Raw genomic sequence first — 21,216 nt, 5'->3', positions numbered from 1 at the left:
GGGAGCCGCGCAATGCGGAAGTCTTACGATCCCAAGGATGCGGAGAGGGTTGATGCCAGCTCATATACGAAGGCGGCGCTGGAGCGGCTAGCTATAATAGCCCAGGCGGGCTAGTGCTCCAGCTGCGCCGTGCGGGCTCAGGATAGACCAAACATAGGATTAAGGTTGGGGGAGGAGATCAGTAGACAGTGAAAGGACGCTGGGCACGCCCACAACGGAGGAGAGCCGAGAGAAGGGGGCGCCGACAGACGGGGGCGCTTTTGGGGGGTGGAAAAGGGGGGGCAGCGGGCGGTCTTCTGTGGGAGTCGTCCCAAGCCAAGGCGTTGAATTGCAAGGCGAACAGGGCCGGGCCTATTGACCGGCGCCAGGCTCCGCGATATTATTTCCCGGCTGACGTGGATCAAGTGCGGTCCGTGCGGAGGGAGGAAGTCGAGGTGCAGGAGGGATTGGTAGTTACTCCTTACCGCGAGGGGGGACGGGACGGATGGGGAAGTTTTTGTGGAAGCGGTGTTTAGGGAAGGTTGTGGAGGCAAGGAGGAGGGTTTGTCGCGGTGCAACAGCTGTCTTGTCTCAGAAGGCGCGATCGTACGGTAAGGCTGATCCCTTGATCGGGCCGGGCGGGCAAAAGACGACGGTTGGCTCGCTTCTCACCGCCCAGCCACCGTCACCGGTTACCAAGGTAAACAACAACGTCTGGGAAAGCTGGAGCTTCATCGCGGCCCAACTTTGGCTCTTGCTCCGTCGCAGGGTGGACGGCCTCCACACGCCTTCCGTCTCTTGCATATACCCCGCCGACGAATGGCGATTCCGCTGTGACTTGCTCCCCCCATACGCGCCTACCATGCCCGTCGCGCCTGCTCTACCCACAAAGTTTCCTTGCTGGTGCAAGGCCGTCTACTCATGGGGCGGAGAGGTAACCCACCGCCCGCCTTCGTTTCGTTGCTAAGCTGAGCCTTCTTCTCCACAGACCAAACGCGACCTCGGCTTCATCGAAGGCGACCTGATCGAATGCCTGAACGCTGGCGACGGCGCGTGGTGGATGGGCCGGCTGAAGAGGGATAGACGTGCCGTCGGCCTGTTCCCCTCCAACTTCGTCCAGCTCCTCGACGAGAGTCAGTGGCCCGGCGCCAATCGCAATGTCTCGCCCATGGTCACCAACGGCGGTGGCTCCATCTCAAAGGAGCCTGCGAAGCCCGTCCCCCAAAAGACCAAAAGCACCTTCCGGAAGCCCTTTCAAGCATACTACAATGCTGGCGCTCCGAATCCCGCCGCCGCTGCGAGGGAGCGCTTAAAGTCTGGCAGCACGGGAACTGTAAACACCACCGGCACCACCAAGCACAAACCCTACTCGTCGATGAAGCATGCGCAAGCGCCGACTGGCAGCGGTAGCGGCAACAATTCGCCCTTTAGCTCGACCGAACGCCTGGCCCGTATGAACACTCCCTCGCGGACAGGATCCGGACAGCGGAGGACTCGTGCGACGTCTCCTCTGCCGCCACGAGGCGAACTCACGCACTTTCGCGCCGTTTCCCCTGCGCCGCCGCCTGCCGATTACCGCCCGCCGTCGCGCGCCATATCGCCAGCACCACCTCGCGGAGTATCCCCGGCTCCTATGCCCCAATATGGCCAGGTTCCTCGTGCCATTTCTCCCGCCCCGATGCCACAGTACGACCCGTCATATCGCGCAGTGTCTCCGGCCCCTATGCAGTATGGTCCACCTCGAGGAGCTTCTCCGGTCCCCCCGTCCCCTATGCACTATGGTGTACCACGAGGGGCTTCACCAGCTCCTCCTATGCAGTATGGACAATATGGCCAGTATGGCCAGTATGGAATGCCTCGGGGTGCATCCCCAGCCCCGCCGCCTTCTCCCGGGCCGCCTCAACAACGGTATATCGCGTATTCTCCTGCAGCCTCTCCAGTTCCAGGGCACTATGACGGTTACCGGGATTCGGCACAATTTGAACCATCGTCGCGTGGACCGTCACCAGCACCGTTCGACGAGCCGTTTGATGAAGGGGGAGCATCACCACCTCCACCTCCGCCTCCTGCACATCGCGTCCCATACAACCGGGGCAGGACGCCGTCCCCATCTCCTTATCTTGGTGACCCGTACCGTGATGGATACCACACACCCGAACCGCCTTCTCCTGCGCGTAGAGAAGGTCATAATCTCACACCTTCACCTTTGACGAACGCAATGAATGATGTAATGTCCTCACTCCAAGGAATGGGCGGACCCAGGGATCGCAGCCCCTCACCGGCGGCAAGAGCGCCTTCACCAGGCGTGTGGGCTCCTGAAGCTTTCACTCAAATTTACAACAACCCAAGGAAATCCCGAGCTCAAACGTCAATAGGCCTTAATCATGAGGAAGTAGAGATGGACCCCGAGAGTGCTCTGCGTGCACTGCGAGAGCGCCGTCAATCTTACGCGCCTCAGCCGGATGGGATGCCGCAGGCAGGTAGTTACGTTTCACGCATGGAGGATCGGCTGCGGAGGATGGCACCTAGTCCGAGGCCGCAAGACGAACTGTTTATGCCAGCAGATGAGGATGGTCCGCCACCAGCGCCACCGCCGAAAAGTACGGAGTGGCGGTCGCGGGCGCAGTCTTCGGTTGGCGCGCGGAGGCCAATAACCATGTATGAAGATACTAGGAGATCGCAAAGTCCAGTTCACGCGAATACCTACGTTTCACGACCCAAGAGCTCTTTTGGCAATCGCGAACCCGATGTTGGCAGAAAGCCCACCCTGAGACACCGTAAATCAGCGTACGAGGTTGCCAGAGAAGGGCTTGGTCGCACTTTCACCACGAAGACGAACAGCACCGAAGCGAGCAGCAGTACTAACCACACCCTCATGAGCGGCGCTTCTGCGGGAGCCTTCAGCGCAACCAGTGCAGGGAGCTTTGCCAGGCGGAAATGGGGCATTGGCGGCAGCGGCTATCGGGAACGGTCCAAGAGTGTGGTGGAGACAGCGCGCCCGGCAACAATCAGGACGGAATCGAATGAGAGCAGGCCTGAGAGCGATTTTACCGGTATCACCTACCATTCGAGCCATGCTTCTGGAGCGCAAAAGAACACTTCCAGCACCAACTTGTCCGGAAACACGCTGGACGACGGTGGCCTTCTCGGTGGCCTTTCCTCGCCCAAGCCCAAGAAAAATGGTTTCTTCAAGAAGATGATCGAGTCTGCCAAGACGGGTGCGGCGAGCGCGAGGAACACCATCTCTTCCAGTCCAAGCAGGCCAGCGTCGAGGGCGAGCAAGATCCTCCCAGAAGGTGTCAAGGCTATTTCAGGAGGGCCGGTAGTCAACGATATCTCCGCGAGAGAGACTGCGCTCGTCGCTAGCTCTAGCACCTCCTCCGTGGATTGGGTGCAAGTGCGGCGAGATGTCAACCGGTCCAACAGCCTCAGCAAGAACGAGCGCATCGAGCGGGCTGAACGGTGCGAGATGATGGACATTGCGGTGATCAACCCCATTGAGGTTCTCCGGGAGTCTGTGGAAGGCGACGAAGGGCTCGATGGCCTGCCAGTGGAAGACCCTGCCGACTTCACTTCCGGTTCCACCCTAGCGCTAGTCGACAAGAACACGCGCTTCATCCAAGGCCTGCCTGGTACCGTTATCCCTTCAAGCTTGGCCCAAGGCTACGTTTGTCGGCCCTACCGGAGCGATGTCCAGAGACTGCGCGCCATTTTCACGTGGGTCTCGGAGCGCATCTGCTGGGAGGAAGACTTTGAAGGGGAAATTGACACGCGGCGCGCCATTCATACCAAACGCGGCACAGCTGAAGAAGTTGCTGTCCTCGTCATGGAGATGTGCGCTGCCGTCGGTCTGCACGCCGATGTTGTGCGTGGCTACCTCAAGGCTCCCGGCGAGATGCTTTCACTCGAGCAGATCGCTCACCCGAACCACTACTGGAACGCCGTCATTGTCGATGGCGAGTGGCGCATGATGGACTGCTCTCTGGCTTCGCCGACGCACCCCCGCCGTTCCCATTACAGCAATGCCGGCAGCCAGGTAGCCGAAAGCGGGCTGTTCCTTGTCCGTCCGATGGAAATGTGCTATACCCACATCGCACTGCTGCCCGAGCAACAACACATTGTGCCATCCATCCCGCATGAGGTACTCATAGCCCTGCCCTGTGCTTGTGCACCTTACTTCCGGAACAAGATTGAGCTTGTCGACTTCGATACGAGCCTGCTGAACCTGGAGAACCTGGAGATGGCGCACATCCACTTCTTCGTGCCAGAGGACGTAGAGGCGGTGGCAGAGGTGGAGGCAAGCATCTTTGCCCGCGATGATGATGGCGACTTTTTCGAGACGGGCGATGTGCAGACGAAGAAGGCGCTCTGTCAGCCGGAGTGGCTAAATGGGCGTAAGAGGTACACGGTGAAGGCGGTGCTGCCGGGCGACGAGGGCGAAGCGGTACTCAAGGTGTATGCGGGCAGGAAAGGACTGATGGTAAGAACTCCCCGTGACCGAGATTTATTACCACAAAAGCTAACAACGCACTCCAGCATACAATCAAGTCCAACCCGCACCCGCTCGCTTTCGCCTTGCCGATCTGTCACTCGGGCCAAAACCCCCCCTACGATTTTCTGCGCCTGCACCCCACGCCGCACGCACAGCGACACGACCTCTACGTCGCACAGCCGCAATGCGCGCGCCTGGCCATCAACAACACGTTCGTCTTCGCGATCCGGCAGCACCCATCCTCGCTGTTGCACACACCAGGCCACTCCTACCACGCCGCGAGCACAAGCCTCAGCAGCGCATACGGCGTCTCCTCCGGGCGCGTATCCCCTGCACCCTTCGCTCGCCCCGCAAGTGCCATGTCCATGATCTCGGCCTCAGCCTCCGCAACAGGATCCTCGTATTCGAACCCATCAAACTCGTCTGGATCGTCGGGTGAGATGCTGGCGAAGGCGGGGGTTGCTGGTGTTGGAAACTTAAGCGTCAAGCCCGCGAAGCTGGCGATTCAGAGTCCGAGCGGAAAGATCATTCGGCTGATGCGCAAGACGGAGACCACTAGTGCTTGCGCGGAGGAGGGCCGTGAGGGCGGCGATGGATCCGTCTGGGAGACGATCATCAAGTGCAGTGAGAGGGGCACGTGGCGCGGGTTGGTGCTGGCGGATCGGAGTGCGAGATGGTGCGTTTTTGCGGAGTGGGAGTGTGTGTGAAGTGGTCAGTTGATGAAGGAGTGACTGAAAGGGTGAGTGAGTGGGTGAATGGGTGAGTAAAAGGCTGCTGCTGCGCGTGTTTGTGAGCGCGGATCACACATTTTCGGTTTTTCGGATTTTCTTGTGTAGAGCGGCAAGGCAAGACAAAAAAAAAAAGCTGGTTGGTTTTGGTGATTGGTTGGTTGGCGGGCTTGCATCAAAGGAAGCTGCAAACAAGCATGCATTGCATGGCATGGTAGGACGAAGGCACGCACGCACGTCCGGTCATGGGTTCTTTTTCTCTTCTTTTCCTCCTTTTCCGGTTTCATCACTCTTAATTTCTTTGGCAAGGCAGGCATGCTGCAGACTGCAGACATGCCGATGGGACGACCGTGCACGAGTCTCGTTGTTTTTCTCTTTTTTTCCTCTTTTTTCGTCATATATCTCGGATGGGTTTCCTCTCTGTCTCTCTGGCTCTCTGGGTGTGTCATCTCTCTCAGAGGCACACGCATACACGCATCAGCATCATATCACGTTGGCAAAGCATCATCGAATCATCACTTACAGTTGTTTATCTGGTTGTTTGTTTTGTTTTGGTTTGGTTTGTTGTAGCACTTAGGGTATAGGGCGAGCGCGTCTTCTGGGGGTTCGTACGTTATGTCGGTTAGCATGGGCGCTAGTGTTATCGGGAGCATATGCTTAGGCGTCTAGGTACCTATGTAGGTGGTGGGCAGGCTCGGGCTGGCAGGGAGCGCGGGGTTTGTTTGGCTATCGGCAAATTGGGCTTTTGTTTCTGGCTGGCTGAGCTGGGACGGGGCCTTTTTCTTACTCGTTCTGCTGCTTCTTGGCGGGCTTGGATGAATGTTTCGTGATGGGCTTAGGGAAGGGTATTTCCTTTGCTTTTATTTCTTAATGGCTTGTCTCGTAGGACGGTGGGTCGGCGGGCGGTGTACATCATCTTTCTTCATCTAGTAGTAGCGTGGTTGGGTCGGTGGTGATAGTGGCGAGTGCATGGTGGGAGGCCCTGGTGAAGCGGATGCGAGTGTCCGGGGCGTGAATATATGGTATCAACCTGCCTTGGTGTTGAGAACATGTTCTGGTGGTGATGGTGAAGGCCACTCGTCTTCATTCAAAACGTTGCCTCTGGGCCCGGGATAATTCGCTCACACTTTCTAGATATTTTGCCTACTCTTAAAGTATGTCAAACAAAATCTACCATACCTACGGAACACTGCTTAGGTAGTTATAATTAACTACTATGCAACGGCTACTAATCGCTAGATAGCTATATAGAATTTAAAATATACTAGGTGTAATAATACCTATAACTATACCGAGGTAGGGATATATGAATTATTAGGGTATCCTATAGAGGTACGAAAGTAAAATAAAATTGATGGGTATGATGGTATTTTCTTGAGGGTGGATAAATTATCCAAGGCCTTTCTACTACTCTTATGGTAGTTCCGAGAAGGACTATACCTATGAGGTCGAGTTTTATGTTGGACTTATGCTGGACCTATGGCTTTATAGGGCTTGTGGGAGTTGTCTTGCCGTAGTTTTAATGATGATATGGTGAGTCATGCAGCAATCAAACTAAATTGTTCCCGGAGCTGTCAGTTCAGCTCCCGAATGCTGAGGGCGTTGAGGTCTTTTGTGTTAGCTCATACACGTAGCTAATAGCTGGCATTGCTAGCCTATCACCAGTATGGACGAGAGCATATCGTGGCATGTGTCGTCAAACGTAGTAGTGTCTTGGGCAGGACTGGCATGCGTAAGTTGAGGAGAGTACGGAGACAGTTTGTGGACAAATCAATTCACTGTTCATGCAAGCGCAAGCATTGGGTTGGAAAGTGGAAATTTGCTTCACATTTCCAGAGACCTATCTCTATGTGTATAGGCTAGTCAAGTCGTGATCGTAAAGCCGTGAATGTAAGCTAGTCCGGTTGTAGTCGTAAAGTCGTGCTTGTAGGAGCCCAGTCGTAATCGTAAAGTCGTAATCATCATGTCGTCAGAGGTGCTGGACTATTTGAGTGCCTTAACGAAGGACTTCTCCAACTTAGCGTGCAGAACCGTATCATCCACTTCCTTCTTGTCAGCTTCAAGCTGCTTTTGCTTCTCAGTCGGCGCCCCCCACACGAACGTCCAGGTCCAGGGAGGATAAACAGATATGACCTCAATTCCGGCACGAACGCTACCCTTGCACTCTGAAAGGTAGGTTATCCAAGTGTGACTGTCCCTGAAGAACTTTCTGAGGCCGTGGCTTTCGATATGCTTGATGTTGAATTGCACGCACTTGAGGTTGCTGAAGCCGACAAGAGCCATGAAGACTGCGTGTCTGTAGGATTGCGTAGCTGCACTCTGACTGACGGTGCGGATACCCAGGTACTCGATCCATGGCATGATGTGAGGGTGGTGGTCACGGATGCGCATCAAGAACATGAGAAGCGTCTGTGACGTGTCGAAGATGAATCTGTTTTTGCTGTACAGAAGGGGAGCGGCCTCGTGGTAAGCTGTCTTACAGGTGGCAACGAGGTTGACACTCAGAAGCTTAAAGCTCTTATATCTCCACAGGCCGAGCTGAACCGACTGGACTTTGGTTTTCTTGTCTGTGTGGCCCTCGAAGTTAAGTTCGTCGGTGGTGAGCGCAAGATGGTAGATCTCATTTCTGAGCTCCGCAGCCAACTTGAAGAAGGGGAAGGGCTTCTGGGCTTTGTGTTTGGACTTGATAGTGCCCATCTTCAAATTAGTCAAGTTGTTTCTTTGTAAAATATATGGGTGCTGATGAGATTTCACCTTCTGGTGTCCAGAGGACTTCTTGCGAATCTTCTCCTTAGAGGAACCCTTGTGCTTCCGGACCGCCTGAGCGGTAGTGGGCTTCCTCTGAGAAGGCATGGAGAGGAGCTGGTGCAAAGGCGAGGGTGGAGGGTGGAGGGATGGGTGAGAGTGGGTGGGTGGAGAGAAGGTTAGGGGGTGGGTGCATATTTAAGGCCGCAGTATAAGGGCTACCGGACTAACGTGTTTCCCCTTTGGGATATCGGCCAATCAGATTGGAGCTAATCTTGCTCGTCTCACTCTAAGTGACAGTAGAAGGACGCACAAGGTTGAGTATAAGAATTCGAACCGCTGTACTAGCCAAATTACTTCATTGACCACTTTACAGTTTTCTAGGTGCCTGTTCGGTTGTTTGCTTCACCCTATGTGACATTTGCTAGGAAGAAATACTCGAAGATGAGACCAAGTTTTCTTTGTTCTTTATACCAAACAATACTCCTACTTCCCTTTGTCCCACGAGCATTAAACGAACAATAAAAAACCCTCAATCTTGCCACCAAGTGTACTACCTATTCGACATGCGCTGGTGTGGGAGTGGAGGGCGGTGGTGGGGCTTTTTCGGGAAAGACATGGCGATCTGTTTGGGACTTGAGGTGGGGATGGCTTGTGCAATACAAAGTGGTAGTCGAATTTATAGAATCTAGAAGATACGGGCAAAAGGGTTTGAAGGCGAGATTCGAGGTGAGGCAGTGACAATATTTCAGTGTCGCGGAGGCAAGAAGCTATCAGTTCCTACTCACTCACTGAGAGCCGATGACGCAGAGTCGCCGTGATCCCCGAAATTTCACTGCAGTATAGGTCGGTATTAGAGCAAGTAGCGCAATTAATCAAAGTCAATAAAAATTCTCATGTTTCAGACGCTGTGTTTTCACCGCGCCACTATCGTACTAGACACACCGCATGTACTAGCCATCCGTACCCATGTCTATCCCAAACACCAAAACCCAACCCCAGGCAAAAATCCGGCAACACCAAACAAGCCCTCGCAAAAAACCGAGTAAAACCCCAACCGTATACCCATTCTTATCTAAACCAAACACCTACAAAAACACCCCAAGCCCGCGCCCTAGACACCAATCCGCGCACGCTGCCTCAAAGTCCTGTGCACAAGCGCAGCACAAACCTCGCACTTGGAATCAAAGCTGCCAAAAGCGTCATAGTCCCAGAAAACACAACTCTCGGCACCAGCACCGCCATCGCAGGCCTGGTACGCGCGGACGCGTCCCTGCGGCGGGAGCAGCAGGGGGCTGCACTCGTCATCGGCGAAGTAGACGGACGAGGAGTCCGAGAACTCGTCGTAGTCAGAGACGGAGTCGTAGTCGTAGTAGTCGTGGTTGTACTCGGCGGGGCCAAGAACCCACGATCCCAGGTACTCCAAGCCGTTCGCGATGGCGCGGGCTACGCGGCCGAGAACAGTGATAGCGGCGCGAGCGGCGCGGCAGAGAAGGCCGGGCACAGCGGGGGCGGGGACGGCGGGCGTGCGAGGAGACAATACAATAACAGCGCCTCCGCGTTGCGGAAGCTGGGTGGGGATGTCGTCTGCAATCTCGACGATCATGGGGACCGGCACGTCTTCCTCTTCCTCTTCGGCTTCAACCTCTTCGTTCTCTTCATCCTCATCGTAGTCAGACTCGTCATCGCTCCAGGGCGAAAACCTGCTCACAGGCGCCAGCGGGACGTACTCTCTATCCGCGGTGACGCCAATTGGGAGGCGCATAGGGCGGGGCGCGAGGATTTCAGTGTCCGCGACAGCGACAGTGACAGCGCCATACTGTTGCATGCGCAAGCCAGTCGTGAGAGCCGAGACAGCGTCAGTAGCAGCGGCAGCGGGAGTGCGCTTCTCGAACGCGAAGGTTGTCGCAACAGTAGCAGTTGTGGGATCGCCGCAGCTGTAGTCGGGGTCAGAGAACGGGTTCGAGAGAGGGAACGAGTTCTCGGCCGCGGGGGCTGCGGGGGGAGGTCGCTCACTCGGGCTAAAGCATTCGCGAAGAACGATAGAGTCGAAGTGAAGGACCTCGGTGCCGTCGAGACGAGGGATGTGGATCGGACTGTAGATGGGGGCCTTTGGGAGAGGCGCTGGGGCAGGGCGGACGGACGGCGAAGGCAGGAGTGGGAACTTCGCCGGCAAGGCTGAGAGCGAGTGCTCAGGCGCAGCCTGCGGCTTGTAGGTGGCGGCGACAGGCAGGATGTTGGCATCTTCGTCTGCCTGCTCGGCCTCTTCGTCAGCCTCATGCGCGCCGGCGTCCTCTCCCAGCTGTCCGTAGCATGCAGTGATAGCGCTAGGCTCTGGGCTCATCAACTCGAACTGGCGAGCAACCTGGCGCTGCTTGTAGATGCCGATGGCGACGGTAGTCGAAAACTCATGCTTCTCCCTGCACGGCTTGCATTCGCAGTGCCTGGAGCCGAAGGCGTTGTTTATTGACGAGTCGCTGAGGTCGAGCTCTAGGTCTCCATCGCTGACGCGCGCCGTCGTGTGTGTAAGCTTCTTGATGCAGTCTGTCAGCAAGACGGGAGCCTTGGCTTGCTTCTGCTGGGACATACTCTCTAGTGTGGGCATCACCGCGCCGAACTCCAGTGCGAAAATGTCCGTCTCGTCAACATGGATTGCGGGAGTTGTCGCCTTCTGGGTCGAGAGGTTACTGTTGCGGGGCCAGCCGGGTGCCGCCTGCGAAAGACACTCTACAGGTAAGCGATAAAAGGGTAACATCTGCCGGAGATGGCCCTCAAGGGAGTCGCCAGCCAAGTTGGTCCTGGAAAGCATTGCTGTGGCGGTAGTAGTGTTGAGATTGAGTTCCATTGAATGCGAAGGTGACAGAGTCCATCCGGTTCTAATTATAGAGGGGTCGTGAGCCATGTTTCTAGAACAATGTTAAGTTGTAGTATAAATATGTGTATATAATAACAGACCAGTGTGTTTGAGACGTGCGGATCGAGTGTTTATATATAAGTAGATGTGTGAGGTTCCGCTCTTGACGAGAGCCGGGCAATCTGGAGTGTCGACTTACTTATTCTGTATTGTCGGACTAATCCTGAGTGGTTTGCCGAATCTGTCGAGCAGAAGTTGCGGGTGGGTTATTTATTAACCGTTTCCATGGTCGGAGGACTTTGCGATAACAATGTCATTGTAGTTTGCAGACAAAGAAACAATTTTAACATAAAGGAACAGCTAGTGCACGTGATGTGGCAGAAGGAGATGTACAATGTTAAAGTTTCATGGCAATGTCTGCAAGGAAAAGACCGTCAATTGGTAGTGGTATCCAAAATACTCCGGCCTTTCTGTCAAAATGTAGGCCCTGCTGTACCAAACGCCATCGCCAATGCATCTGCTTGCGCTCGACTACCCATGGAACATAAGAATATCTAGAAAACAGCATGTACGATGCGTGTGCTCAGAGTTTATTACTGTGGCATTGGAGTTTTGGGACGTGAATAGGGGTATTGCGAGAATTATCTGCTTGCCTAGCCGGTGCCGTTGGTCTCCCTCGGCTTGGAAGAGTCAGCGGTGGCTCCTGCCTCGACGGACTTTTCTTTGACAATGTCGGTAATGTATTTGCCGATGCCGCCAAAGCCGTCGATCTTGTTGAGCTTCGAATCGAAGAGATCCGCATCCCGCATCAACCTAGAAACGATGATTGTCAGCGGTCTCTTCAGCGAGGTGACAATCAGTTATACGTACCTGGCCTTGCCTGCACCCGTCCTGATTTGGGCATCTCGGAAAGCCTTCCCCCATTGTTCTCTGTAGCTGTCAAAGATGGGATTGATTATGGATCGAACCGAAATCTCGGGCAAATGCCTGCTGAGCGTGCGGTGGAACGTGTTGGTTTCCTTGGTTAATGTTTCCATGTGCGCGCTGACCTGCTGGTCGCTTGCAGCATCGAAATCTATCTTCTTCATGGCATTGACGTGCATAGCCAAACGACCGCTCATAATCTCCATGAGCTTGTCGTGGATGTTGGTCTGCTGGTCTTGGTAGAGACGCTTCATCTTGTCGAAATCGGCCAGTGCGGATGTAGCCGAGGGGGAGTGCCGACGGATGAATTCGCGCATGTAAGGTATCAGTGCGATTATAAAGTTCAGCGCTTGAGAGGCAAGCGCTAAGTGCTTTGTGGTGATGCTCTTCAGGCCAGCCGTTTCTTTTGCTCCAGCGCCGAGGATAAGCTGACAGGCCCTAGACTGGAACATCCGAAGGTAATCCAGCATCGCGACGGCGACCTCGCCTGTAACGCTTGGTATTACGGCAATGAGGTTTTCGAACCGGTCGATGCCGTGCAAAGCGGTCATGACACACTCGACCAGGACATACCTTTCCTCGTCGATGACAGCATTTCGAGGTGTCTTGGTCGTGCCGTTTGTCTTTTCCGTCAATGTGTCGGCTTCGGTAGCCTTCAGGTCCTCCCAAATCTCTCTGCTCTTTAACCATGCAGCAGGGTCGCTGCTCATGCCCTCGAGTATTCTTCCAAGCAGGATGTTCTCGCCTTCAGCAAAATCCTTTGCTTCCCATCTGTCGGCGTCCATTTCTTGACGCAGACTTTGAACCTCTAGTTGTCCTAAGGTGGTTACGAACAACTTAATCTGGCCATCTACGACTCCTTTGAGAGCCATGCCCGATCGGCCAGAGACAGCTTCGCATTCATCCGCGAATAAACGATTGATAAGGAAGTATCTCAAGAAACGCTGCAGCTGCAAGCGGACCGATTGCTCGCCTCTGACCTTTAAGATCTTCGTAATCTGCGCCTGCGCTGCATCAACTGCTTGGCCTAACAGACTTGACATGTCCAGTGCTTGCATGAGCTCCTCTTGCAGCTGGCTGATTCCTAATGGCGGGTCCGGCATAGGCTTGTTGAGATACCCATCAAGAGTCGAAGGTGTTGGACTGGAAGGATGGGGACTTGAAGGGTTGGGACTCTTGGGTGGTGACCGAATCCCTGGAGACAAGATATTCCCGCTGGAAACGTCCAAGAGCACCTTGACTTGAGAACTTAAGCGCCGAAGAGCCTCACCTACATCGGTGTAGATGTTGATAAGGAGCTGTTCAGCATCCTCCGGCTCCAGAGCGCGGAGGTTTCGTGCCAAGACCGAGGACTTTTCTTGCTGGCTCATTCTGCTACTCATGCGGGTAGACGAGGAAATGGTGGACTCGGCATCGTCATCTGTTGAGCTCGGCAAATGCTGACGAATCAACACCTTCATCTCACGAGTAATCGCATCTCTAAAGGCTGCGGTCGCAACAGAGGTGTGATCAGACCTGCTCAAGCCGTTCAAGGTATCCAGAAGGGTCTTCCGAAGCTTGTCATCCGTCTTCATGTAAGCCGGTAGTGCCATAGGAGGTCGGTCACCCCGCGTCCGCAGGGAAGAAGATGCCCATCGACGAAGAGTGTCCTGGTATGGCACGCTCTTGATATGACGTCGTAAATCTCCCAACAACGTCTCGAGGAAACGCGCCTGGTAGCCCATTCCAATTCGAGTTTTGAGTTGTTGCATGCCCTCTGAAAACCCGTCAAGAGCCTTGAGCTCGCGAAGATCTATGAGGTCCTGCGGCAAATATGATGGCATCCAACCCCGATCGGCGTATCCGAAGAAGGTCAAATCTCCCGAGACAAGCAGCTCCAGCATTTCCATTCGGTCCAGGGCGGCTTCGAGGTTTCCTTCATCGACTAAGTCCTCGATCTGAGCTACTCCCTCGACCACAGCTCTAAGCTGGTCCACGGCGTCGCTCAATTTCCGAAGATTTTCTCGTCTGCGCTTCATACCAACAATCTTCAACCCGCCAACTGCCATCTCTTGATCCAATTTCTGCAAATCCAACCTGAGGGCCTTGATACGCGCTACAGATTCCGCAGCCTCATTTTGCAGCTCCCGCAGAGATCCGAGAGCGGCAAAGAAGGACGTGGACGCGGTTGATATCGAGGAAACCAGATGGATTTCGACAGTGTCCATATACCAAGACAGCTTTTCTTGCAGGATGGCATTCGTCGCAAGCGCTTTTCTCCGGGTCGGCGTTGGTGCCTCAGCCGATCCATTGGCCGCCTTGGAATCATCCTTTTCCCCAATTGGCTTCTGTATGACCTCTGACCTTTCGCTGACAACATCGAAGGTGCGCGGGTTTTCCAAGCGGAAATCCTCTGAAAAGTAAACATCCGGTATCGTTGAGAGTGGTGTAATTGCGCTGGGATTCCGCTTCGACGATCCAGCACTTGAGCGCCGACGTGGCTGCGGGGAATCTAATGGAGAGAGGCCAGCCGCAGAATTCTGCCGGGAGAAAGTAGGTTTCTCTTCCTGCGCGTTGCTCAGGCGACGGTCTAAGAGTTCTGTAAAGTCATCCTTCTGGGTTGAACCTTTCCGGAACAGATGCGCCGCGGTGTTGTCGGCTTCATTTTTGGCGCGCTGAAAGGCATCATAGAGCGAGCCAACTTGAGAAAGGTATGACTTGAAGGCCGAAGGTTCAACGTGTGGGATGTTCGTGAGCGTTACGGGAGGGATGTCTCTAGTCGAAGGAGCTTTGACGGCCGACGGCGCGGAGCTGTAAGGGATAAGGCCAGTCCGGACAATTGGTGGCTGCAAAAGAGTTGAGATTGCTGGCAGAGTCAGCATGGATATTCGTCCCTCTTGCCGCAAGCCTCGCGCAGATTCCCTTCACCCACCATTTTGCCCAGTCTCTGTTACCGGAGCAATGCCTCTTTGGGACGAAGTATCCAAGGTTCCGCCGATGGAGTGAATGGAGCTTGCCGTAGAACCTCGGCGTGGTTGGAACCGAGTGCTTGCGCTTGAGTTGGGCCGCCGGTTGGGATCCTGTTGAGGGAAGGGGAACTGGAGGCGGTTCTGAGGAGCGGTCGTGGGCGATTCGAAGCTCTCGGTGGACCTCCGAGGGGAGGAAGCCCGCGATGGCATTGTCTATACGCGATAAAGGGTTGCGACGCGGAACGAGGCATAGGGAGTGCGCCGGTCTGCTGGGGTGCCTAAGCCGGGCTTCGCAGGGTCATCTCCGCATCTCGAGCTCGCGGATATCCGGGGTAGACAGGCGACGCAATGCTTCACTAGCTGGCCTTGTCATCAAGGTGGCTTCGACTCGGCGCGACACGTCCGCCGAGGTTTAGCCAGGCAGCTGAGACGTGACATTGGATGCAAACCTCCGGCCACGTTCCACGTCTCGCCAGCATAGCCATCATGCAGCAGGGAGGAACAGGAAACAGCCCTGCAGATGCAGGCGCTGTGCTTGGGACCGTGTGCTAAAACACTCAAGAGGATTTGATTGTATGGGTAGAGAGCTATGCTGGCAAAATTCGACAAGACCCCCATAGTACAACCTGCCTGTGGGTATACTCTTCCTCCAGAAACGCCATATTATCTCCATGCCTTTCCCGCGCAGTCATCAGCTGCCAGCGCCAACGCTGTTCAAGTCCAGTATCCAGAAAATATGGCTTAAACGTCGCTTTCCAAACTTGACTTTCACAAAACGCCGGGGGTAGGCGCGGACGAAAGACCGCTCAGCCTCCACAGCACTCTATCGCCAAAGGTCGGCCCTGCTTGCCCGCTTTGCACTGTCGTGGCGCGCGTGGCCCTTCATGCTGCCAGAAGTCTTCGGTCTTTCCGGCTCATCCATCGGGACCGCCAAAAATCCACCAAAACCGTTTCCAACAACCATACTCCTTCTGTTGTCTCCACCCCACTGGGGTCCAAGGTGCGCATTGAAGGCCGACAGAGGCCTCCCTCCGCTGAAGCTACCTCTACGGCCTGCTTCCTCCGCAGGCGTGTAAGAGGTGAAGATCCAATCCAACTCGTCCATTCCCTTGGTATAGATTTGCAAAGGCTGGCTCAAGCTTCTTGGAGCGCCACCCTCGCTCTGGGCATATGCCGGCATGGGCGGTGCCAGAGTGAGCGTCTCTGCAAAGTTGGGATCCCGTACGTACAGCTCCTTCAAAGAAGGCATGGAGTTGGTAAGAAGGGAGGTGATGAGGTAGCCATAGTACGATTGGTCAGGAGGCTGCAGTCCTTGGAAGGCCGTAGACGCCGACGTGATTTCGAAATGAAGAACACGCAAGGTGAGCGAGCGCAATGGCGGCCGAGCCTCCATAGGCAGAGCGGTGGTCACGGTAGCAGAAATATCCAAATTTCTTAGCCAGGGGGCTGACGACATAACAGCATGCAGGTCGGCCACGTTCACACCAGTAGATGCGAGTTTCAGAGAGCGGAGCCTCGTGGAATTCTCCCGGTGGGATAGGTAGTTGAGAAGTCCATTGGCTGTAATCGTCGGCATTTCCTGGAAGGTAAGACGCTCCACAGGAGGGAAGGGAGCAACGGCCGGAGAATCTTCAAATACGGCGTCTCCGAGCCAAGGCATCTCGCTGACCGTCAGTTCTTTGAGATTTGGCAGAATGGCGATGACTTGGCGAAGAGTCATCGGCTCGACTCTAAGACGAGAAAGCTCTAGGACCTCGAGCTGTTGCCAGAATCCCTGCAGAAGCAGCTCGAACAGCTGCTCCGAGCCCGTATCATACTTCATCTTTCGAAGACCGCGGCAGCTGGCTTGCAGCTCTTGTCTGAGGGTATGGCATGACTGGTCTCCGGTGTAGAATCCATCCGGAAGGTCCACGTAATGAAGGTTTGGCAAGACAGAGATAGTCCGGGCCAAGTCGGCCTTGTATGTTTCCCGAGTCATGTAGGGCAATTTGAGCAGCAGGACCGTCTCGGCTAGGTACTGGTTCTCTCGCACAGTCCGGGCGAGCAGCTGGAGGCGTGCAGCAGCAACGTCGACGGGCTCATGGCGCGACTTGCGGCGGCGAGTGTCGGAAAGGATGTCTTCGAGTTCGCAGTAGTGGACGGCGTCAATGCGCACGCTCCGGTAGCTGCGGGCTTTGTCACTACTTTGGGCCTGAAAGAAGCGGGTGGACTGGAGACTTACAGCAAAGGCTGGGCAGTTCTGTGCCATTTCTTGGAGACTTGGGCGCAATTGGAGAGATCGCGCAGGTCACAGAGCATGCAGCCGTCTCCGATCATGGACTTTTCGGTGACTTCATAGCTCTCGTCGGCGGTGTGGGGGCACACGGCCTTGAAGATCAGGTCGAGGACCTTGTCCGGGAGCCTGGCGGTGAAGTTGCGGGTGGGATCGATGGGAGCGGCGTAGGTGTGGTTGTTGTAGGGCCCGGCATGGCTGTGGGAGCGGCGGTGCTTCTCCTTGTCGTGGCCCTTGTGGCGGAAATGCTTGAGGAAGCCCATGACGCGACGGCGGAAGCTGCAGACAGGGCCAGGGTTAGTTGGAGGGTAGGGTGGGCTTGGAGCTGGGGCGGCGAGGATGTCGTGGTAATAAGTTGTTACGCACCGTGGTCTTGACGCAGTTTGATTCGCACTGTCCATGGCAGCAGCCGCGGGGTGTGGCGTACTTTAGGTGCGCAAGCTGGCGCGGCGGGCCGCGGCCTTTGGGGAATTGCAGGTCCACTCGGAGGCCGAGCAGCTCCGGCAGCGTCGCAAGCGGAAGTATGTAGGAGGGAGTAACAAAGAGAAGGCCGGCAGATGCAGGCGCAGTGCAGGAACGGAGCAGCTGTTTTTGTAGGGAGCGTCCCTGTGGCCAGCCGCCGGGCGCGAGACGAGCAAACGGCGCTCCGGAATGCACATCACAAGTCACTGGTGATGATGAATCGCCAGATGGGTGAAACGCCCGCGCGGCGCAGGGACAGCAACATGTACACTGCCAAAAGCAGATCGGCTTCCCCTAATTGCCCGTCCTCCCTGTACCACGCTGCGCATCGCCGTCCAATCCGCAGGCTTCGCGCCGCGCCCAACGGCCCCAGATCTTCGCCCTAATCAAACGCGCACTTGTTTCAGTGGCGGCTATTTCTGGGCGCGCGGCTTGGCCGACACGTGCTGCTCGTGATCAGAGAGAATCTCCTGGGGTGCGACGTGGTATAGAGTACGTAGTAGATTGCCGGAGCGGTTTCCTGACTGACGCGCCGACCGCCACGCGGGCTCCTCGTGCGAACTGTTTCAGCCGTATGGAATTGTCCCGGACGGGTATAAATATTACTGCCCGGCGACCCGCAAGTGACAGCCCCCTAGCTAGTCAAAACCCTCTCCACGCGCCTGTGAGAGCTTAGCAAAGCGCGCGTCACGAATCATCCCCAGCAGCCGTTGGTAACTAACCCATCTTCGGCGCCGGAACTACGCGAGTGCTGTCTTCGTCGGCCAACCCTCCTCTGCTTGCCGTGCTCCTCCTCACCTCGCCGCCCGCCCCTCGTCCATCTGCCCTCTCGACGCCATTCACTTGGCTGAACCTGCGTGGCCGCGTGTACCATCGACTGTCCCGGCACCGTGCCAGTGCTGCACCCTACCGCCGCCTGAGAAAGTTCATCGACCCTCCTTGCCATCCTTGCCATTTTTGACTCCTTTCCGCCGCACCCGGTATCAATCGCCCGACGGACGCCCATTGCCATCTCTGATCCTCACCATGGCTGCCAACCCGCCTCAGGGGAGCAACCTCGACCGCTACGTCGTCATCCACGTAGCCACCACCTGTGACGAGCATGGCGTCTACGTTACCAAAGACTCGGCAGAGGTCATTGAGCTTGGATGGATCCTGCTGGACGCCAAGTCGTGTGAAGAGGTGCGCATGCTCTGATGGCGCCTCGTCAAATTTTCGCTGACGCCCGTCCAACAGCTCCATCGCGAGAGCGTCCTCGTCAAGCCCGTGAACACGCCAATTACCCCTCTTTGCAGTAAGACCCCTCCTGTCTCTGCCACCCCGATCCCCCCATAGCTCACCCGTTCCTCCTTCACAGCTTCGCTCACCACCCTCACCTGGGAACACGTCCGCAACGCGGGCTCCTTCCGTGACGCCATCAACCGCTTCGACCAGTTTGCCAACGAGCACCTCCTCCAGAAGAACCTTGAGTTTGCCTTTGTGACGCTCGATTCGTGGGATCTCCGCGTACAGCTGCCCCGCGAGGCGAGGGACAAGGCCGTCGTTTTGCCGCCTTATCTCCAGCACTCGCGGACTTTCGATCTCCGCACCGAGTACCAGCGCTGGCAGACGCACCACCCTGAGTCGCTTCCCTTTGGCTCTAGCGCCCTCTCCAATATCTGCGCCGCTCTCGAGGTTGAGCCTGTCCAGTCTTCCGCCCCGATCAAGCACAACCTTCCTTTCCACCTTCAAGCTTTGGCGCCCGCTTCCCCTAGGCGCGCCATGGAAGAAGCTGTGACCTTGGCCAGGGTCCTCCGCGGCCTCATCCGCAAATCGCAGCCTCCCCACGAGCACCCGGACGTCCTCACCCGCCCCATGGACGCCAGGGCCGACGTTCGTGCTTTCCTTTCCGAGCGCAGCAAGGTGCTTCACATGAGTGGTCTGCCCCACGACACCACCCAGTCCGAGCTTGAGAGCTGGTTCACGCAGTTTGGCGGTCGCCCGATTGCCTTCTGGACGCTCCGCACCCCCGACCAGCACAAGCCCACGGGTTCTGGCTTTGCCATCTTCTCGTCGCACGAAGAGGTAAGTCTTGGTTTAATCGCACCACCTTCACTTCCCCCTCGGTCCCACGAATGCTTCAGAGAGAGAGAGAAATACACGAGCTAATACAGTTTTGTTCATTTAGGCTGCTGAGAGTCTCTGCATGAACGGCCGCGCCCTTAACGAGAAGGCCATCGAGGTCTCGCCTTCCTCCAGCCGCGTCCTTGACCGCGCCGCCGAAATCTTGACTCCCTTCCCTCCCAGCAAGAACCGCCCCCGCCCCGGTGACTGGACCTGCCCCTCGTGCGGTTTCTCCAACTTCCAGCGCCGTACGGCATGCTTCCGCTGCTCCTTCCCTGCCATGTCCGGTGGTCCGGCCGGTGACCCGATGGGCTACCCTGGCCCCTATGGCTACGGCCACCCCGGTATGATGGGTCCGCCCCACCACATGGGCCATGGCCACGGCATGGGAGGTCATATGCGCGGTGGCAACAGCGGTGGCGTTGTCCCCTTCCGTGCTGGCGACTGGAAGTGCGGTGCCGACGGCTGCTCTTACCACAACTTTGCGAAGAACGTCAGCTGTCTCCGCTGCGGTGCTAGCCGTGCGGGTGCGGCCGTCGTTGCCGACACGGCTTTCCCCTCGCCGATGGACACTCCGTCGAGCTATGGCATGGGCCCGCCTTCTATGGCTGGCACCCCTGGCGCTGGTCCGTTTGGCGCTGCTGGAGGCTTCGGCTCTGGCGCCGGTTTCCCTGGCCAGCAGTTTGGCGGCCCCCCGTCCACGTACGCCCTTCCTTCGGGCATTGGCGCTGCTAGCCCTTACCCTCCTATGGGCACCCAATACGCCCCCAACGGCGGCATGCACGCCTCGCCCTTTGACAGCCGCGCTGCCGAAGCTGCATTCTCCTCGGCCGGCCAGGCTCCCTCTGCCGGCGCTGGCTTCTCCAATGGCGTGCCTGACGGCTCCAGCGACCCGTTCTCCTTCCTGACTCCTAGCTTCGGGCACCTCTCCATGGGTGATGATTCCAGGCGTGGCGTTGGCAACCCTGCCAACAAATCTCCTGCGTAAACAAATTCTGGGAAGTCGTTGCGTTCATTTCTCGCACATCGGATCGATCGGCACTTACTTCGGGAAATCACTCTTCGGGCGGCAAAGCAACGACTAGCGACGGCGCGGGATGGGCATCTTGTTTTTCGGATTTATGCGGATCCTCTTTCGACCCAAAGAACGGGAATCGGCACTCGGATTGCGTGCACGGGAGCATGGCGGCAGGTTGGCACAAGGGCATAGAGCGTCTCTCTGGATGGTGTTTCGGAAGCTTCATTCAAAAGCATCGATGGCGGCACACGACGAACGGAATCATTCTACATGGCGTCAACTGTAGTCGTCATCGTTCTTTAGTAAAACGGTGCGATCTTCGGGCTTCTGGAACTCTCTTTTGCTCTTTCTTCACAGATTCTTGTCCAGTTGCTTTTCCGGCTCCTTCGGAAGTTGAAAAAAATCTGGCTTTTGCTCTTGCTTCTCGGATGTCTTTTCCTCCCAAAACTAGTTTTTTGCTCGGCATAGCGTTTAGCGGCGGTCTGGTGGAATCGGGAACATGGCTGGGGGGGTTTTACTAGGTGGTGGGGGCGTAGGTGGTGTGCAGGCTGGCTGGCTGGGTGGAAACAAGCGGGCGGTTGGTTGGCCAATTGAGATTTGACGGGGTAAATGGTCTTGTTCCTTTTTCTCGTTTATTCTCTCAGTTGAGCTGTCTTTCTCAAACGCGCGATTTCTTGCTTTGGATTTGCTT

At 56.1% G+C, this 21,216-nt stretch overlaps 8 protein-coding genes across 8 annotated transcripts; 4 read left to right on the top strand and 4 right to left on the bottom strand.

The window, feature by feature from the left end:
- Positions 1-841: 841 nt before the first annotated feature.
- On the top strand, positions 842-5,178 carry K452DRAFT_299630 (uncharacterized protein; the record flags this gene model as incomplete). Its single annotated transcript, XM_033542250.1, has 3 exons — positions 842-913; positions 968-4,459; positions 4,516-5,178. The coding sequence occupies 3 exons, from the start codon at positions 842-844 to the stop codon at positions 5,176-5,178; spliced, it is 4,227 nt and encodes a 1,408-aa protein (XP_033395969.1).
- Positions 5,179-5,294: 116 nt separating this feature from the next.
- On the top strand, positions 5,295-5,972 carry K452DRAFT_53494 (uncharacterized protein). The gene has a single exon (XM_033546806.1). It carries the CDS (start codon positions 5,411-5,413, stop codon positions 5,774-5,776), a length of 366 nt encoding a protein of 121 aa, XP_033395968.1. The 5' UTR covers positions 5,295-5,410; the 3' UTR covers positions 5,777-5,972.
- A 1,210-nt stretch (positions 5,973-7,182) lies between these two features.
- Positions 7,183-8,052, bottom strand: K452DRAFT_299629 (uncharacterized protein; the record flags this gene model as incomplete). The annotated part of the gene is made up of 2 exons (XM_033542249.1): positions 7,183-7,896; positions 7,954-8,052. The coding sequence occupies 2 exons, from the start codon at positions 8,050-8,052 to the stop codon at positions 7,183-7,185; spliced, it is 813 nt and encodes a 270-aa protein (XP_033395967.1).
- Positions 8,053-9,058: 1,006 nt separating this feature from the next.
- K452DRAFT_310019 (uncharacterized protein) lies at positions 9,059-10,846 on the bottom strand (the record flags this gene model as incomplete). Its single annotated transcript, XM_033543297.1, has 1 exon — positions 9,059-10,846. The coding sequence occupies one exon, from the start codon at positions 10,844-10,846 to the stop codon at positions 9,059-9,061; it is 1,788 nt and encodes a 595-aa protein (XP_033395966.1).
- A 318-nt stretch (positions 10,847-11,164) lies between these two features.
- K452DRAFT_352035 (uncharacterized protein) lies at positions 11,165-15,010 on the bottom strand. The gene is made up of 3 exons (XM_033545756.1): positions 14,634-15,010; positions 11,669-14,567; positions 11,165-11,611 (listed from the first exon to the last, which is right to left on the bottom strand). The coding sequence occupies exons 1-3, from the start codon at positions 14,878-14,880 to the stop codon at positions 11,452-11,454; spliced, it is 3,306 nt and encodes a 1,101-aa protein (XP_033395965.1). The 5' UTR covers positions 14,881-15,010; the 3' UTR covers positions 11,165-11,451.
- Positions 15,011-15,493: 483 nt separating this feature from the next.
- K452DRAFT_352034 (uncharacterized protein) lies at positions 15,494-17,583 on the bottom strand (the record flags this gene model as incomplete). The annotated part of the gene is made up of 4 exons (XM_033545755.1): positions 17,309-17,583; positions 16,892-17,221; positions 16,739-16,835; positions 15,494-16,717 (listed from the first exon to the last, which is right to left on the bottom strand). Exons 1-4 carry the CDS (start codon positions 17,341-17,343, stop codon positions 15,494-15,496), a joined length of 1,686 nt encoding a protein of 561 aa, XP_033395964.1. The 5' UTR covers positions 17,344-17,583.
- Positions 17,584-18,430: 847 nt separating this feature from the next.
- K452DRAFT_230537 (uncharacterized protein) lies at positions 18,431-20,495 on the top strand (the record flags this gene model as incomplete). Its single annotated transcript, XM_033537102.1, has 4 exons — positions 18,431-18,586; positions 18,641-18,698; positions 18,762-19,468; positions 19,572-20,495. The coding sequence occupies 4 exons, from the start codon at positions 18,431-18,433 to the stop codon at positions 20,493-20,495; spliced, it is 1,845 nt and encodes a 614-aa protein (XP_033395963.1).
- A 57-nt stretch (positions 20,496-20,552) lies between these two features.
- Positions 20,553-21,216, top strand: K452DRAFT_53445 (uncharacterized protein). The gene has a single exon (XM_033546805.1). It carries the CDS (start codon positions 20,690-20,692, stop codon positions 21,044-21,046), a length of 357 nt encoding a protein of 118 aa, XP_033395962.1. The 5' UTR covers positions 20,553-20,689; the 3' UTR covers positions 21,047-21,216.

This window comes from Aplosporella prunicola (assembly GCF_010093885.1).
Source record: "Aplosporella prunicola CBS 121167 unplaced genomic scaffold K452scaffold_17, whole genome shotgun sequence".
NCBI classification, from domain to species: Eukaryota; Fungi; Ascomycota; class Dothideomycetes; order Botryosphaeriales; family Aplosporellaceae; genus Aplosporella; species Aplosporella prunicola.
The sequence above is the reverse complement of the archived record's forward strand: the minus strand, read 5'-3'. Positions and strand labels throughout refer to the sequence as shown.